This window comes from Mixophyes fleayi, chromosome 6 (genome assembly GCF_038048845.1).
Source record: "Mixophyes fleayi isolate aMixFle1 chromosome 6, aMixFle1.hap1, whole genome shotgun sequence".
Taxonomy (NCBI): Eukaryota; Metazoa; Chordata; class Amphibia; order Anura; family Limnodynastidae; genus Mixophyes; species Mixophyes fleayi.
The window spans coordinates 225,993,981-226,012,615 of record NC_134407.1 but is presented as its reverse complement, the minus strand read 5'-3'; the positions used below and the strand labels follow the sequence as shown (position 1 = coordinate 226,012,615).

Genomic DNA, 18,635 nt, shown 5'->3' with positions numbered 1-18,635 from the left:
TAGTGGGAGTTTTCAGGTGTTTTCATTTAAAGCCAGAATCCCTAATTATGATACATATGGATAGACAACAGAATTGATCCTGTTATATGATGGGATTAACAGTAAGTAAATTACATTTTCTACATCTCACCACCATCCATTTTTCCCAGCAGAAGGATGTAAAGATCCATCTACTCATATTACGGAGGAATCGGTCTCATGTGATGGAGGAAACCTCACAGACACTGACATTTATACACCCACAGATCATACACAATATACATCTACTGATATTAAGGAAGAATCGGTCTCATGTGATGGAGGAAACCTCACAGACACTGACATTTATACACCCACAGATCATACACAATATATATATTTTTATATTAACAAGGAATCGCTCTCATGTGATGGAGGAAACCTCACAGACACTGACATTTATACACCCACAGATCATACACAATATACATCTACTGATATTAAGGAAGAATCGGTCTCATGTGATGGTGGAAACCTCACAGACACTGACATTTATACACCCACAGATCATACACAATATACATCTACTGATATTAAGGAAGAATCGGTCTCATGTGATGGAGGAAACCTCACAGACACTGACATTTATACACCCACAGATCATACACAATATATATATTTTTATATTAACAAGGAATCGCTCTCATGTGATGGAGGAAACCTCACAGACACTGACATTTATACACCCACAGATCATACACAATATACATCTACTGATATTAAGGAGGAATCAGTCTCATGTGATGGTGGAAACCTCACAGACACTGACATTTATACACCCACAGATCATACACAATATACATCTACTGATATTAAGGAGGAATCAGTCTCATGTGATGGTGGAAACCTCACAGACACTGACATTTATACACCCACAGATCATACACAATATACATCTACTGATATTAAGGAAGAATCGGTCTCATGTGATGGAAGAAACCTCACAGACACTGACATTTATACACCCACAGATCATACACAATCTACATCTACTGATATTAAGGAAGAATTAGCCTTATGTGATGGAGGAAACCTCACAGACACTGACATTTATACACCCACAGATCATACACAATATACATCTACTGATATTAAGGAAGAATCGGTCTCATGTGATGGAGGAAACCTCACAGACACTGACATTTATACACCCACAGATCATACACAATCTACATCTACTGATATTAAGGAAGAATCTGCCTCATGTGATGGAGGAAACCTCACAGATACCGACATTTATACACCCACAGATCATGCACAATCTCCATTTACCCCTGTTGAGGAGGCATCAGGATCTTCTTCCCTTGGTGAAAGATGTTTTAATAACCGAGGCAGCTATGTTAGTTCCCAGAAGAAAAAACGGGTCAATTACGTTGAAGATAAATCTTGGTCCTGCTCTGATTGTGGAAAATGTTTTTCTAGGAAAGCAGTTTTGAAAACTCATCAGAGAATCCATACAAAAAATAAATCCTATTCTTGCTCTGAATGCGGAAAATGTTTTACTAAGATAGGAGTTCTACAAACTCATCAAAGAAAACACACAGGAGAGAAACCATATTTTTGTTCTGAATGTGGTAAATGTTTTGCCCTTTCATCAAATCTAAAAATTCATCTGAGAATCCATACAGGAGAGAAACCATATTCTTGCTCCGAATGTGGAAAATGCTTTAAAAGTAAATCAGAATTTCTTTCCCATCTGTCAACTCACCCAGGAAATTACCCATATCCTTGCTCTGAATGTAACAGATCTTTTTTCTGGAAATATCAACTTAATAGACATCAGAGAATGCATACAGGAGAGAAACCATATTTGTGCTCTGAATGTGGGAAATGTTTTAGCAGTAATTCAGAAGTAAAAAAACATCAGATAATCCATGAAGAAGGGAGATCTTTTTCTTGCTCTGAATGTGGGAAATGTTTCACTACTAAATCATATTTGAAAAAGCATTATAGACACCATATAGATGTAAAACCTTATTCTTGCTCTGAATGTGGGGAACGTTTTGCTACTAAAGAAATCTTAAAAATGCATCATAAATTTCACACAGGACAGCAACCCTATTCTTGTTCTGAATGTGGGAAATGTTTTGCTAGTAATTTTAGCCTGCTAATGCATTACAAATTTCACACAGGAGAGAGGCCATTTTGTTGCTCTGAATGTGGGAAAAACTTTACAATATTTGCGGATCTTATTGTACATCATATGCTTCATCCGGGAAAGCACCCATATTCCTGCTCAAAATGTGGGAGATCTTTTGACTACAAATCAAAGCTTGATAAACATCAGTTGATTCATACAAGGTAGAATTCATGTTCATGCTCTGAATGTGGGAAATGTTCTAGAAGTAATTCAGATCTTAAACATCATAGAAGTCATAAAGAAGTTAAACCATATTCTTGCTCTGAATGTGTGGCATGTATTTCCCACTTCACAATCTTCCAACAAACCTAAACCAGTTAAACAGTTGGGAAGGCAGCTGGAAATGACACGATAATGTAGCGGAATCATCACACACATAAACAACATTGTTTAGAAAGTCTTCTTAATTCCATCTCTATTTATCTGCTGGAGCCAAAGAGTTCAAATGCCATCGCTGAAGCTATCTGTTTCTCCTTTTATGTCCACTGCCACCAGCCATGGGGAATAAGTGCCTTGACTCTGTTTCCAGCAACAAGCATCATGCTAAAAAAAACACCTCCCACCCCAATTTAAAAATGAAAATAACTGGTAATTATGTGTGGACAAAATTTTATTAAACTGGAATGTTTATGCTCTACTGTTTCTACTACTGTTTTCTCATTGTGAATGTGTATTGGTATATATATCTATCCTATATTTTGTTCTTTGTATTCGGAATTTTCAAAATAAAAAGTCAAAGTAAACCAAAGCATTGGGCCACACCGGTCTGCTCCAAGCTGTCTGATAACCAAGAGTGCCTGAGAGTACGACAGCTATAACCTTTTCTAGAGCCAGTTGAAGCCTTCAAGTGCGTTTTCTCCAAACTTTCCCAAGGGAATAGACAACTTCGAAATCTAACATTTTGAGGCTACTATTCTACCATGAGGAAAGAAATTATCTGTGTTCTATATCATTCTTTGCTCCTTTAATGTGAAACCATTAATTACAGAGAACTTGTATAAAATTCATACAGAGTCGTACATGGTCCTCACTAAATTAAACAAAATGTTTGTCTTCTACCGCTCCTCTTTGCTCTGACCAAAGGTGCATTTCAATTCAATCTGGTAGATTTGTCCGAAGACTTCTACTTTCTGTTCGGACATTAAAAGCTTCTTGATGAATTTCTACAAACGAATGCTCCGCTAAGTCTGCCCTCCTGGATCTCCCTGTTTGGTCCCTATCTAAAAAAAAAATCCATTTAATTAATATTTCATGTTCTACAGGCTGCCAAGTGGTCAGTGAATTTGGGGAAACAACCTCTTCCACCTCCCACCCATATAGTAAAAAATAAGAGTTAATGGAAAATTAATAAAAATATACATAACAAGACAAATTTAATCAGGTTTGGGAACCATTGGTTTACTCATAACCCATGAACTTCAAATCCTTAATTATATTTATGTGGAATTGAATTTTCAAAAACGCTTATAACATTGGTACTCTCCATAATGATGTCCTCCTGTAAAGTTGACCATGTGTAGCTTCCTAAACCTTCCCCGCATCCCCAAAGATTAACTTTTTTATTTCTTTTTAGTTCACTTTATAAATTCCATAATTCAATACGATATAGAAGTAATACAAATTTATTTGCACAGAAAATATTATTTTCTTTTGTTGAAGTTCAATAATTGGATGAAGGTGATAATCGATTTTTTCTGTACACTAATTTTGGTTGCGATGCAATTAATACGCAATGAATTATTATTGCAAATAACATGCAAAGAAGTTTAATCTTTATTTTAGTTAATATAAAATATAAAGTGACTAAATAATATTTACAACAAACTACATTGAGTTTGGTATCATGGTGGTAGCACAGTGGCCTAGTGGTTAGCACTTCTGCCTTACAGCACTGGGGTCATGAGTTCAATTCCCGACCATGGCCTTATCTGTGTGGAGTTTGTATGTTCTCCCCGTGTATGCGTGGGTTTCCTCCGGGTGCTCCGATTTCCTCCCACACTCCAAAAACATACTAGTAGGTTAATTGGCTGCTATCAAAATTGACCCTAGTCTCTCTCTCTCTCTGTCTGTCTGTGTTTGTGTGTATATTAGGGAATTTAGACTGTAAGCCCCAATGGGGCAGGGACTGATGTGAATGAGTTCTCTGTACAGCGCTGTGGAATCAGTAGCGCTATATAAATAAATGGTGGTGATGATCATGTTCGCAATTGCATGAGAACGTCCAGTATTTACGTAGTGTTTGCACATTGTGAATGCTAGTTAGAAACAGTATCACTCTTCATACAGCAAATAGCCAGTTCACAGGCATCATTAAGGAACCAGTTTATATAGGTATAGAGGTGGGAGCCTGAGGAAGGACACCTGACCACATAAGCTAAGATAACCTCTATCTCAAGGAACAATGACCAGAGGACTCAACCAATGCCACGTCGAGTTTCTGGGAGGTCAAGACCTTTCGACTTATGAAATGAATGAAGACCTTAATACTGTAATTGTGTATCTTTATGATGTCACTGCTTTTTACAACTGTACAGTGTATAAATTGTTCAGCTCTGGCTTTGGAAACCAGAGCGTTGTGATAGATCCTTGTGCTAGTGCTAGCAGGCGCATGCTTATGCGAACCAAACCTTGTCCTGCAATACTATTGCAAATAAAACCTATGTGCTTTGGAACCACAGCGATGGCATCGGACTCTTTATTGCAAACCAAAAACACGGACATAACACTTTGTTGCTCAACATGCTCTTCAAGTAAAAACTGTTAAAAAAAAAAAGGACAAGGAGAAAATTCTGTTATATTTTTTGTGAATATTGTTGTAGAAATTAAGTGAAGTTATTGCTTTGTATACGTGGAGTATCACCAAAGTGACTATTGGCTTGGTAAGAGAAGGCAAGATGAGGGGGGGAGGGGTTACTGAGGTAAAGGTTTTTGTCATGAAGGTGGTATGATATTTCTACAACAAGATGAAAGCCTCAAGGTAAGACTTGTGGAGTGGCTCTAGCTGATGTCTGATCACTAAATCCAGAGAGCAGCTAGAGCCACCAGCTGTTGTTTTATCAACCTCCATATTTAGTGCCCATATTGAAACCTACAACCCTCTCCATCTGCCCTTGAGTGGCCAAATTGAGGTTCTGACTCAAACTTGCCCAGATGGGCTTGTCCCTCCCAGTGTGTCAATTTGCTCCACGTACTATATGTAACACACTTCAGCCAAGAAATAATTATAAGATCTAAAAATCAAATATGCTGCAGACTTTCTGCATATTGAGATGTTTATGTTCCTTCAAGCTCACTGGTGCACATTGTAGATCATTGATGGCTAACCTGTGACACTCCAGGTGTTGTGAAACTACAAGCCCCAGCATGCATTGCCAGCTATCTGCTAGTTATCTACTGGCAAAGCATGCTGGGGCTTGTAGTGTCACAGGTTAGCCATCACTGTTGTAGATGCGTGGACATACAAATGCTAAGCACTTTAAGCTTTAATTCAGCTTGCACCTGTGTCACTATAGAGCTACCAAAATAAATCTACCTCCGAGTACCTTGATATCAACAAGAATTATTGCCGTTTGTTTTGACACTCTCCATAATCAGTTTTGGAATTGGATTGGGCACACTGTACATAGATTACAGTAGTCAATTGAGTACCCACTGATGTAAATACTGGTGGCGTTTCACCTCCAAGATTATTGTTTGCCGATGTTAATTATCAAGAATCTCGTTGATGAAATCACTAGATCTCCCACTTCTACATTTAGAGATCGCTTAAAGCAATGCTGGTGCCCCTGCTCTATGTCCTATTTGATCTAACACTTGAACATCATGAGACTTGTACGTAATACCCCTTATACCTAATATCTCGTCCTATTCTGTCAGTAAGGCTCAAGTGAGGTCTGGTCATAATATTTACTTCTAAGTTTATTTGTGTTTATAATACTAGCGACCACGTCATGATTGAAGCAACTCTCCTATTCAAGGGGTATTCTCATTTGCTTGTGGAACGGCGGCATCTAAACAAATCTAAGATCTAGAAAATGATTCGTAAAAACTTCACAAAGACATTACTTCCTGGTTTTTTTTGGGGGGGGGGGAGTTTTGCATTACAGTTTGTATTAATTTCTTATTTCAAACTTTTTAAACTTTATTTAAAGAGGAAACAACAGGAAAAATACAATCAACACTTTTGACATAAAAATCTTAATATTCAGGATGTCTCTTCTATGTTTTATACTTTTATATCGGTGGGGAGGGGGTAGAAAGAAACAAGTATTGTTAACAATATAGCTAATAAGTAAATAAGCAAATCTGGAACACTGCTAGGAGTCACACGATTACATTGGCTACCCGACAGAGAAGTAGCATACAGACATTACTCACAGCAGCGCGCCATATCCAGCCCGGGGGTCCGGAGGCGGCCCAAGAGCTATATTCCAACTGCAGGAGGGGGAGCCGTATTAGATAGGCAGCTACGGCTTTCTAGTAAGTACCACGGGGCCCACACCCTATTGAAATTATATGATTTATCATAAAGGTAACACGTTATACTCTCCATGCTTACGACATGTCCTATGTAGGACCGTAACTCCTGCATAGAGGGAGTCCTAGGGTCTTTCCAGTGTTTTGCTATTAGGGATTTAGCTGCTGCCAAGATATGGGAGATAAGCTTATTAGAAGGCGCGCTCTCATCAGGTATAGGGCAAGAGAGAAGGAATGACATGGGGTCCTTATTTATCTGTTGTTCTGACACAGTTTGAGTGTAAGAACCATGTTCCAGAAAGGAACTATGCGAGGGCAGGTCCACCATATATGTAGCATCGTACCTCTCTGGCCACATTCCCTTATCAGGAGTATAGTACCACCTATAGTACACTTTGTAAGCAGTTTCCTTAATTAGTGTAGAGATCAAGCTCCTGGCAATCCCCTCCCTGATCTCCTCCCAGCATCAGTCGTCTGTAGGATGTCCCAGGTCATTTTCCCATTCCCACTCATGTCGGCCTGGAGTATCGAAAGTATAATCTATGAGCCAATTATAGATCTGGAAGATCATCCCTTTAGTGAGAGGGGAATGTAGACACATATACTCAAAGGAGGTTGGGGCCCGGAGAACCTCCTGGGGGGGCATAGACATGGCGAAGTGTCGGACCTGGAAGTACTCAAAAAAGAGCGTACGAAACAGTTTAAAACTATGATGAAGTTCCGACATACCCAAGTTTGATTGACTGCCAGGTCCGAAACCACCCGTATTCCCGCCCTTATCCAATGTATAAATTGCTGTGTTGAAATGCCAGGAGGGAAGTGTGGGTTGCCCCAGAGAGGAGTCAGAGGTGAGATAGGGGAGGACAATTTATATTTGACCCGGCATGAGTCCCAAAGGGATAAGCAGAATTTAAGAGATTGAAGAGAGGAGGCCGCTGGTGGTCTATCTATATTAGCCAAACCCCAGAGTGATGCCATGGAGGGGACCCCAACATAGTGCGTCTCCAGGTCCACCCATGCTATGGACTGGTAAGGTGCATAGGTTACCGCCACCTGGGTCAGATGGGCTGTCAAATAATAAAATTTAATGTCTGGAAAACCCCTGCCTCCCCGAGCCCTGGGCTTTTTAAGAACTGCTATCGAGATTCTAAGGGGCTTGGCACGCCATATAAACTTTAGAAGGGAGGATTACAAATCCCTCAACACGGAGTCGGGAACCCTCACCGGAAGAGTCTGAAAAAGATATAGAAGTTTAGGGACCAAGATCATCTTAATAGCCATAATCCTCCCCAGCCACGATATGATATAGCTCTTCCAAGTCTCCAAGTACTGTTTGATTTTTGACAGAAGGGGGGGGGGGGGGAGTTTTCCTGATACAATCTCTCATAGGAAGAGGTGATATAAACTCCAAGATATTTGATCTTATTTACCTGCCAACGTAGCGTAAAAGAAGGGAAAAAAAGGAGATACAGTGAAGAGTTTCTGAGTTCCCCATACCTCCTGACCTATGCGTCTCTTGTTTTTAAGGTGACAAAGCGATGGCGCATTGGAGTAGAGGAGGTCAAGAGCTCTTCTAGAAGGGAGTTGGAGAAAAGAATCTTGCTCTCCCACTTTGATGAGCCACTGTAATTGAGGGACTGCCCGGGCAGTGTCTGTAGGTCAAGTATAGCTCTGGTGAACTCTCAGAGGATACCCCCAAAGTACAGAGACATTTCCTGGCTCTCCTTTTATGGGAGGCTTTATGTGAAAGGAAATTTTAAACACTGAAGGGCTGCTGATCATGGATGCCCACGAGCGGAGTGTTTAGGGTAGGTGGAGACAATGGACCATGTGACAGGATGGACCTCCTATGTCTCCCTGTCTGTGTGTTCTGCTGGGGACTGGCTGGTCTTGCCTTGCCACCATCCCCTTTCTGACAAATGTGTCCTCTAACCACAGTAAGAGGGGCTTCTGCTGCTGCCATCAATAGGTGCCTTCATCAGGACCTATTTTATTATTATTATTAGGCTTTGTTTATTGGGCGCCACAAAATTTCCGCAGCACCGCACAGAGACAGACATAAGCCCATACAGGGTAAAAACAGTACTGAACATTAAGCAAATACTACCAGGACTTCAAACACTCCAAACATAGCTTGTATAGTGAAGTAGGAGCAGAAGAATTGGTAGAAAAACAAGAGGGAAGAGGGCCCTGCTCATAAGAGCTTACATCCTAAAGGGAGGGCAAACAGACAGGAGGCACAAAGGGAATCAGAGGAGGGCATCAAGCACAAGCGAGGGGGAGAGAGAGGGTAAGGTAATCAAGTATGGATAGAAGACTAGGTGGATGGCTGATAGGTTGAGATGAGTTTTAAGTGCCCGTTTGAAGGAGTCCAAATTAGGGGACAGTAGGATGGAGTGTGTGTGTTCGTTCCAATGAAGAGGGGCAGCCCAGGAGAAGTTTTGGATTCTAGAGTGGAATGAGGTGATCAGCGTGGAGGAGATGCAACTGTCATTGGCTGACCACAGGGAACGGAATGGAGTGTGAATGGTGAGGAGGTTAGAAATGTAAGGAGCAGTGGACTGGGAGAGGGCCTTGTAGGTGAGTGTGAAGAGTTTGAAAACGATTCTGTAGGGGAAGAGGAGCAGCAGGAGAGCAAGATGAGTCTCACAGCCGCGTTTAGTATAGACCTGAGGGGGACGAGGTGGGAGAGGGAGAGGCCAGTGAGAGGAAGATTACAGTGGTCAATATGGTAAAGGATGAGAGCATGAATGATGCTTTTGGTGGCATCCTGGGATAGGAAAGGCCGGATGTGGGCGATGTTATGGAGTTGGAAGCAACAGGATTGGGTGATTGAATGTGGAGCGTTAAAATAGAGGGAGGAGTCGAGGGTGACTGTCACGGTTGGCTTACAGGAAATTGATCCCTAAGTTCTGCTGAACATGGCTAGGCCCACCCACGGGCGTGGAGTCTAACAGGCAGGTGGTTTTCACCAGGAACCCCCGCAAGGAGGTATGGTCTTAGCTGCACCAAGTCTGCAGGTCGCGGTCCCGTGAGTGATTGTACAGCAGAACGATGTGGGGGAGCCAGGTGAAGTGGATGGAGATGATGGAGTCCACAGACAAGTAGTATAGATAGAGACACAACAATAATATAGGCTGATGGTCAGCAGCCAATGAGTCACTAGAAGAATAGGTGCTCTGTGGTATTCAACGAGAGGACAGAGGCTGTCACTATGAAGTACTCTGGAGATGGTAATGGAAGTACTGGAGCAGCAATAGTTCAACACAGCCAGAGGCTGAAGGCTGACTGGAGTGGTGGAGGTAACTCGTAGTAACAGCTGATGAGTCCCAGATGAAATAGCGGCTCTGAACGGTAGTGACGAGAGAACTGGAGCTGTCTCAATAAAGTACACTGGAGATGGTAATAGAGGTACTGGAGCAGCGATAGTTCAACACGGCCGCAGGCTGAGAGCAAACGAGTAGCGGAGGTAACTCGTGTAACAGCTGATGAGTCACAGATGTAGTAGCGGCTCTGAGCGGTAGCGATGAGAGGACTGAAGCTGTCACGATGATGTACACTGGAGATGGTAATGGAGGTACTGGAGCAGCGATAGTTCAACACGGCCAGATACTGAGAGCAGACTGGAGCAGCGGAGGTAACCCGTGGTAACAGCTGATGAGTCACAGATGTAGTAGCGGCTCTGAGTGGTAGCGATGAGAGAACTGAAGCTGCCACGATGATGTACACTGGAGATGGTGTAATAGAGGTACTGGGGCAGCGATGGTTCAGCACAGGCCACGAACTGAGGGCAGACTGGAACAAAGGCAAACCACGAGGAGAACAGGAACCAGAACCACAGGCTGCAGGAAGTGAACTTGAAGAACGGGCATCAGACAGGTGAATCCAGGAGGTTTAAATAATGCTCCAAAAGTGCTTAGCCAATGAAAAAAAGGGAGGAGGTCCTGAAGTGCAAACGGCTTGCACCTGCACAGATCTGAATATAGCTGAATGAATAAACTAAAGAATGTCTGATGCTGGGACATGGCAGTTTCCAGATGACTGGAATGCAGGTAACGAGACAAGTACTATCTGCGGGACCGGAGCGTTACAGTGACGACCAGGGAGCAGAGTTGGGGAACAGATGAGATGGTGGTGGTGTTGACAGTGATAGAGAGATCGAGATGGGATGAAGCTCTAGAAGGAGGGAAGACGATGAGCTCAGTTTTGGCAATGTTGATTTTGAGAAAATGTGAAGACATCTAAGAGGAGATGACGGAAAGCAGTCAGATACACAAGACACAAGGGAGGGAGATCGGGAGAGGAGATGTAGAGTTCAATGACATCGGTGTATAGGTGATATTGGAGACCGAAGGAGGTGATGAGATCACCCAGGGTGTTAATGTACAGTGAAAAGAGTAGGAGGCCAAGAATCGAGCCCTGAGGAACTCCTACAGGGAGTTCTATTTATGTTTTTAAATTGCTGAGTTGGCTTTTCTATGTTGTTTTGGTGAAATTTAACCATATTTTTCAGTTCTTTTATGTGGACATCTAATGGACTTTTTAATATTCTTTGTTTTGTTTTAATGAGATACTAACTCCTTTTAAATCTCATTATTCAAAAATTGTCAAGTTATTGCATAAAGTGTATGTTGCAAGTTTCTTTATAACAGTAAAAAACTCTAAAGACTGTCTGCTCATTGCATTGTGTGTCATGTGACTGTGGTTGCCACGGTAGTCCAGAATCGTACATCATTAATAGCAGCCTGAGGACAATAATAAGGGAAAATGGTAAATACCAAAATTCTTCTTATAGCCACAGTGATTTGTGTTAAAATAAAACATTTTTATTTTTATTTTTATTAGATTGCTGCTTTTACAAACGTCTCTTAAGTTCTCTCAAAATATCCCTACTCGATCCCCCCCACTTGTACAACAGAACCTGACCTTGAAAGCTTCAATACAGGATGTGGTGAGAGAAGGGCGCCAGGCAACTAGAAAATTAAGGTTAAGCCTAGTTGGCATCTCCTTTGGCAGGTTCTCAATCTCAGCACCTCTGCCATGTATGCAGGAAGATGAGCTGGGCAATATGAATGGGGCATCAGTTTAGTCATGGGGCCCCATTGTAATAGTAAGAAAGGTCAGAGCATTAGGGGACTATTAGCCCTGAGTGGTCATTCCCTGTAAGTGTCATGTGACCAAAACAATCAATAGGCCACTTAAGAGTTTGGGTTTCTGAGTACTATAGTTATAGCATCATTGTGTGAAACAATAGCCAGTCAGCTCCCAATGCCAGGGCTGTTACTTTCATTTGCAGAGGAAATCCTATTACTGCTTCCCACGAATGTCCACAACAAAAAAAATTACACTCATTATAATTTCCCTCCACCATGATTTTTTATCTTCTATACAAGTCGTGGGTAGAGGAAGGTATCACACACTGTCCTCACATCATCAACACACTATGGGGTAAATGTATCAAGCTGAGAGTTTACCTGCGGGTTTGAAAAGTGGAGATGTTGCCTATAGCAACCAATCAGATTCTAGCTATCATTTTGTAGAATGTACTAAATAAATGATAGCTAGAATCTGATTGGTTTTTCAAACCCGCCGGAAAACTCTCAGCTTGATACATTTACCCCTATGTGTGTTCTCTTACTCTCAATAAACCAGCATCAGTGGCGAACCAACCACTGGTGCAAGAGATAATGGGGCCTGCTGCATGGCACAGAGGTTTGGGGTCCCTGATTCCCGCCTCCCTGCACGGGGGCCAACAGGTCGCTAGTTCCGCCTTTGAGCAGCACGGTGTGTGAAACATCCCGGCCCGCTGCTTATATGCAAGGTAAGAGAATAGCAGGGGAGGGGGAGAAATAACTTGGAGGTCACCTGAATAAACTGTTTTCATGTCCTGAGCATCCCGATCTCCACAAAGATGTTGCCCCCAGTTTCTGTGAGTGAAATAAAATATTGGCACCCCAGAGAACTTTTCTCTTTCTGTGCTAAAATTAGTGGCAAACACAGAATTTTCAACGGGAGGTTTAAAATTCTTGATTTTATAATGAAGTAAAAAAAACAAAAACCTTCAAGTAACATTAGTGCCCACTTATCCATCAAGGAGTACTCGTCTAGGGACAGCCCCTGAGGAGTGTATGTCCAGCCCCACTCTGCATGAGAAGAAGCCACGTGATTGGCCAATGGCTGCTGCATGAAAGTCAGGGAACACCGTCAGAGCATGAAACACGAGCTGGATATTTTCCACAGGAGGCTGCAACTCACCTTGTACAGCGAGTCCACAGGTCAGTATATCTGCCACACAGGGCGGTGTTGTCATCTCCGTCACACAAATTGTGTAGATTCTGGCAAAGACAAGATTTGTGTGTCTGTATGTTAGGGCATACTTGCCAACTCTCCCGGAATGTCCGGGAGACTCCCGCATTTTGCGAGAGTCTCCCAGGCGAGTGTGACAATCTCCCGAATTCTGCCCACTTCACTAGGAAGTGCCCTGGTGAATCGCGGCATTTAGCCCCACCTGTCAAATGACGCGATTTGCATCATTACGTCGCGGGGGTGGGGCCAAAATGACGCAAATTTTGGTGCCCCGCCCCCCGCACGCCCACCTGCTACAGAGAGTCTCCTGGACACCAACTTAAAAAAGTTGGTAAGCATGTGTTAGGGAATTTAGACTGTAAGCTCCATTGGGGGCAGGGACTGATGTGAGTTCTCTGTACAGCGCTGCGGAATCAGTGGCGCTATATAAATAAATGGTGATGATGGTTAAGGACACCTATATTACGTTTTAAAAAACAACCTCCCTCTCCAGGTAAATATACATGGACTATAACATTTGGGGATGCCATTTCCATGCTCTGAGCTGTGTCCCATCTCTCCAGCCTGGGCTCTCAGTACTACTATAGGATAGTCTGACAGTCTGCACCATGAGGAAGGTGCTGATCACAGTTTGATACCAGGTGACCCTGGTACAAGATGCATTGGTCCAGGATGTGTTCAGTCTCTATTCTCTCATTATGTGGGGTACAGAGGACTTTACTGGAGTTAGATCCTGTGACAGCGTCTGTGGTGTTTAGTACAGCAGGGAACCCTGACAGACAGACAGACAGACAGACAGACAGCATCAGCTCAGTGACACCACCTCTGTCACATGAACTATATACAACTTAATACATCCCAGCTCCTTATATATAACAGTCTAATATCTACCAGGATACCAGAGTGTGAGCCCTGTAATCTCATCACTGGACACCAGTCGGCCCCATCTGTAATAATACAATGTAAGTCTGTTTCCTCCTGATCAATGGTCTTCCGGTGTGTGGAGCGCAGAGGGTGAGTACACGTGGAACGCACATACCGGAAATAGTGTGGACCGCACAGGCCGGAAGTAGTGTGGAACGCACATTGAGGAAGTAGCGTGGAACGCACGGGTCGGAAGTCGAGTGTGTAACTTGTTCCGGGTGACAGGAGGTAGCCTGGCAGAGGGTAAGTATATAGATATGTAATGAAATATAGTGATAAACAGATTAATATATATATACAGGAATTATGAAGGTGTTAGGTCAGCATTATGTCTATAGCTTCCTAAGGCCCACATAAGTGCCTTATAATACCCATATAAAAGTACACAATACCCAGTGTATAGCCTCTGTATGCTGCCTCCTAACCTCAGTATGTCCCACCTCCTAGCCTCAGTATGTCCACCTCCTAGCCTCAGTATGTCCACCTCCTAGCCTCAGTATGTCCACCTCCTAGCCTCAGTATGTCCCACCTCCTAGCCTCAGTATGTCCCACCTCCTAGCCTCAGTATGTCCACCTCCTAGCCTCAGTATGTCCCACCTCCTAGCCTCAGTATGTCCCACCTCCTAGCCTCAGTATGTCCACCTCCTATCCTCAGTATGTCCCACCTCCTAGCCTCAGTATGTCCCACCTCCTAGCCTCAGTATGTCCACCTCCTAGCCTCAGTATGTCCACCTCCTAGCCTCAGTATGTCCACCTCCTAGCCTCAGTATGTCCACCTCCTAGCCTCAGTATGTCCCACCTCCTAGCCTCAGTATGTCCCACCTCCTAGCCTCAGTATGTCCACCTCCTAGCCTCAGTATGTCCACCTCCTAGCCTCAGTATGTCCCACCTCCTAGCCTCAGTATGTCCCACCTCCTAGCCTCAGTATGTCCCACCTCCTAGCCTCAGTATGTCCACCTCCTAGCCTCAGTATGTCCCACCTCCTAGCCTCTGTGTGACCACCTCCTAGCCTCAGTATGTCCACCTCATAGCCTCAGTATGTCCACCTCCTAGCCTCAGTATGTCCCACCTCCTAGCCTCTGTGTGACCACCTCCTAGCCTCAGTATGTCCACCTCATAGCCTCAGTATGTCCACCTCCTAGCCTCAGTATGACCCACCTCCTAGTCTCAGTATGTCCACCTCCTAGCCTCAGTATGTCCACCTCCTAGCCTCAGTATGTCCACCTCCTAGCCTCAGTATGTCCACCTTCTAGCCTCAGTATGTCCCACCTCCTAGCCTCAGTATGTCCCACCTCCTAGCCTCAGTATGTCCCACCTCCTAGCCTCAGTATGTCCACCTCCTAGCCTCAGTATGTCCCACCTCCTAGCCTCTGTGTGACCACCTCCTAGCCTCAGTATGTCCACCTCATAGCCTCAGTATGTCCACCTCCTAGCCTCAGTATGTCCCTCCTCCTAACCTCAGTATGTCCACCTCCTAGTCTCAGTATGTCCCACCTCCTAGCCTCAGTATGTCCCACCTCCTAGCCTCAGTATGTCCCACCTCCTAGCCTCAGTATGTCCCTCCTCCTAACCTCAGTATGTCCACCTCCTAGTCTCAGTATGACCACCTCATAGCCTCAGTATGTCCCACCTCCTAGCCTCAGTATGTCCCACCTCCTAGCCTCAGTATGTCCCACCTCCTAGCCTCAGTATGTCCACCTCCTAGCCTCAGTATGTCCCACCTCCTAGCCTCTGTGTGACCACCTCCTAGCCTCAGTATGTCCACCTCCTAGCCTCAGTATGTCCACCTCCTAGCCTCAGTATGACCCACCTCCTAGCCTCAGTATGTCCCACACCTCCTAGCCTCAGTATGTCCCACCTCCTAGCCTCAGTATGTCCCACCTCCTAGCCTCAGTATGTCCACCTCCTAGCCTCAGTATGTCCACCTCCTAGCCTCAGTATGTCCCACCTCCTAGCCTCAGTATGTCCACCTCCTAGCCTCAGTATGACCCACCTCCTAGCCTCAGTATGTCCCACACCTCCTAGCCTCAGTATGTCCCACCTCCTAGCCTCAGTATGTCCCACCTCCTAGCCTCAGTATGTCCACCTCCTAGCCTCTGTGTGACCACCTCCTAGCCTCAGTATGTCCCACCTCCTAGCCTCTGTGTGACCACCTCCTAGCCTCAGTATGTCCACCTCCTAGCCTCAGTATGTCCCACCTCCTAGCCTCAGTATGTCCACCTCATAGCCTCAGTATGTCCACCTCCTAGTCTCAGTATGTCCCACCTCCTAGCCTCAGTATGTCCCACCTCCTAGTCTCAGTATGTCCACCTCCTAGCCTCAGTATGTCCACCTCATAGCCTCAGTATGACCCACCTCCTAGCCTCAGTATGTCCACCACCTAGCCTCAGTATGTCCACCTCATAGCCTCAGTATGACCCACCTCCTAGCCTCAGTATGTCCACCTCCTAGCCTCAGTATGTCCCACCTCCTAGCCTCAGTATGTCCAGCTCCTAACCTCAGTATGTCCCACCTCCTAGCCTCAGTGTGACCACCTCCTAGCCTCAGTGTGACCACCTCCTAGCCTCAGTATGTCCAGCTCCTAACCTCAGTATGTCCACCTCCTAGCCTCAGTATGTCCCACCTCCTAGCCTCAGTATGTCCACCTCCTAGCCTCAGTATGTCCCACCTCCTAGCCTCAGTATGTCCACCTCCTAGCCTCAGTATGTCCCACCTCCTAACCTCAGTATGTCCACCTCCTAGCCTCAGTATGTCCCACCTCCTAACCTCAGTATGTCCCACCTCCTAGCCTCAGTATGTCCCACCTCCTAGCCTCAGTATGTCCCACCTCCTAGCCTCAGTATGTCCACCTCCTAGCCTCAGTGTGACCACCTCCTAACCTCAGTATGTCCACCTCCTAGCCTCAGTGTGACCACCTCCTAGCCTCAGTATGTCCAGCTCCTAACCTCAGTATGTCCACCTCCTAGCCTCAGTATGACCACCTCCTAGCCTCAGTATGTCCCACCTCCTAACCTCAGTATGTCCACCTCCTAGCCTCAGTATGTCCCACCTCCTAGCCTCAGTATGTCCCACCTCCTAGCCTCAGTATGTCCCACCTTCTAGCCTCAGTATGTCCAGCTCCTAACCTCAGTATGTCCACCTCCTAGCCTCAGTATGACCCACCTCCTAGCCTCAGTATGTCCCACCTCCTAACCTCAGTATGTCCACCTCCTAGCCTCAGTATGTCCCACCTCCTAGCCTCAGTGTGACCACCTCCTAGCCTCAGTATGTCCCACCTCCTAGCCTCAGTATGACCCACCTCCTAGCCTCAGTATGTCCCACCTCCTAACCTCAGTATGTCCACCTCCTAGCCTCAGTATGTCCCACCTCCTAGCCTCAGTGTGACCACCTCCTAGCCTCAGTATGTCCCACCTCCTAGCCTCAGTGTGACCACCTCCTAGCCTCAGTATGTCCCACCTCCTAGCCTCAGTATGTCCCACCTCCTAGCCTCAGTATAACCGACCTCCAAACCTCTGTATGTCCAGCTCCTAACCTCAGTATGTCCACCTCCTAGCCTCAGTATGTCCCACCTCCTAGCCTCAGTATGACCCACCTCCTAGCCTCAGTATGTCCACCTCCTAGCCTCAGTATGTCCACCTCATAGCCTCAGTATGTCCCACCTCCTAGCCTCAGTATGTCCCACCTCCTAGCCTCAGTATGTCCACCTCCTAGCCTCAGTATGTCCACCTCCTAGCCTCAGTATGTCCCACCCCCTAGCCTCAGCATGTCCCACCGCCTAGCCTCAGTATGTCCACCTCCTAGCCTCAGTATGTCCCACCTCCTAGCCTCAGTATGTCCACCTCCTAGCCTCTGTATGTCCCACCTCCTAGCCTCTGTATGTCCCACCTCCTAGCCTCAGTATGTCCCACCTCCTAGCCTCAGTATGTCCACCTCCTAGCCTCAGTATGTCCACCTCCTAGCCTCAGTATGACCCACCTCCTAGCCTCAGTATGTCCCACCTCCTAGCCTCAGTATGTCCACCTCCTAGCCTCAGTATGACCCACCTCCTAGCCTCAGTATGTCCACTGGACTGGACACAGGTGATAGAACTGTTGGACGCACGATTACCGTCAGCTGTGGTAAACCAGGGGTTGCAGCAAAGGATGCCTGAGTAAATGAAGCTTAGATGCATGAGCAGTTGAAATGAAGTTCACAATGGATCTAGAATCCACAAAGGCAAACAACTCGAAGGGCCTGTCCGGAGAGGTAATTGGCATAAGGAAATCAGGGTTTCTCAATGAACAGAGTGTGAAGGAGTGTGAAGGACTTGAATCCTAGGACAGTCTCCCTGCCACCGCCTAAGAAGGAGCGTTTCCCGGGCTCTTGGAACAGGATGACAACAAGTGACAGACCTCCCTACAATAGAGACAAATATGATTCTTAATGTGAGGATCAAGCTCCTCTTGTGATTGATTAGAACGGCCAATTTGCATGGGTTCTTCGGACACAGGAGTGGGAGGCTGGAAATAGGGTGCTAATCGGGGATAAAGTCGACGGGCACGATTCTTTTCCTGGTTGCCTTCCCTATGATGGATGTCCAACTTGATACAGAGGGAAATAAGGTCTTCCAAGCTAGAGGGTAAATCACAAGTAGCCAGGTCATCTTTCATGTGGTCGGATAAGCCTTGCCAAAAGATGGCCACCAGAGCTTTGTTGTTTCATTTCAGTTCTTAGGCTAAGGTCCGGAATTATACTGCATACTGACCGGATCCTTGGCGAAGGGTCAGGAGAC

At 45.2% G+C, this 18,635-nt stretch overlaps 2 protein-coding genes across 25 annotated transcripts in view; one reads left to right on the top strand and one right to left on the bottom strand.

Annotated features, from left to right (window-relative positions):
- The window catches only part of LOC142160072 (uncharacterized), a 1,559,230-nt gene that overhangs the window by 718,006 nt on the left and 822,589 nt on the right, over positions 1–18,635 (bottom strand). The window lies entirely within an intron of this gene.
- The window catches only part of LOC142160082 (uncharacterized), a 215,803-nt gene that overhangs the window by 6,465 nt on the left and 190,703 nt on the right, over positions 1–18,635 (top strand). For 2 of the 5 annotated variants that reach the window (XM_075215001.1, XM_075214999.1), the window contains exon 3: positions 150–3,969. The exons of 2 other annotated variants lie outside the window; for them this stretch is intronic. In XM_075215001.1, the coding sequence (XP_075071102.1) occupies positions 150–2,323 (2,174 nt within the window). In that variant the 3' untranslated portion in view covers positions 2,324–3,969. Of the gene's footprint in view, positions 1–149; positions 3,970–18,635 lie in introns of those variants that run through there. One more of the 5 variants, XM_075215000.1, reaches the window with a different exon arrangement.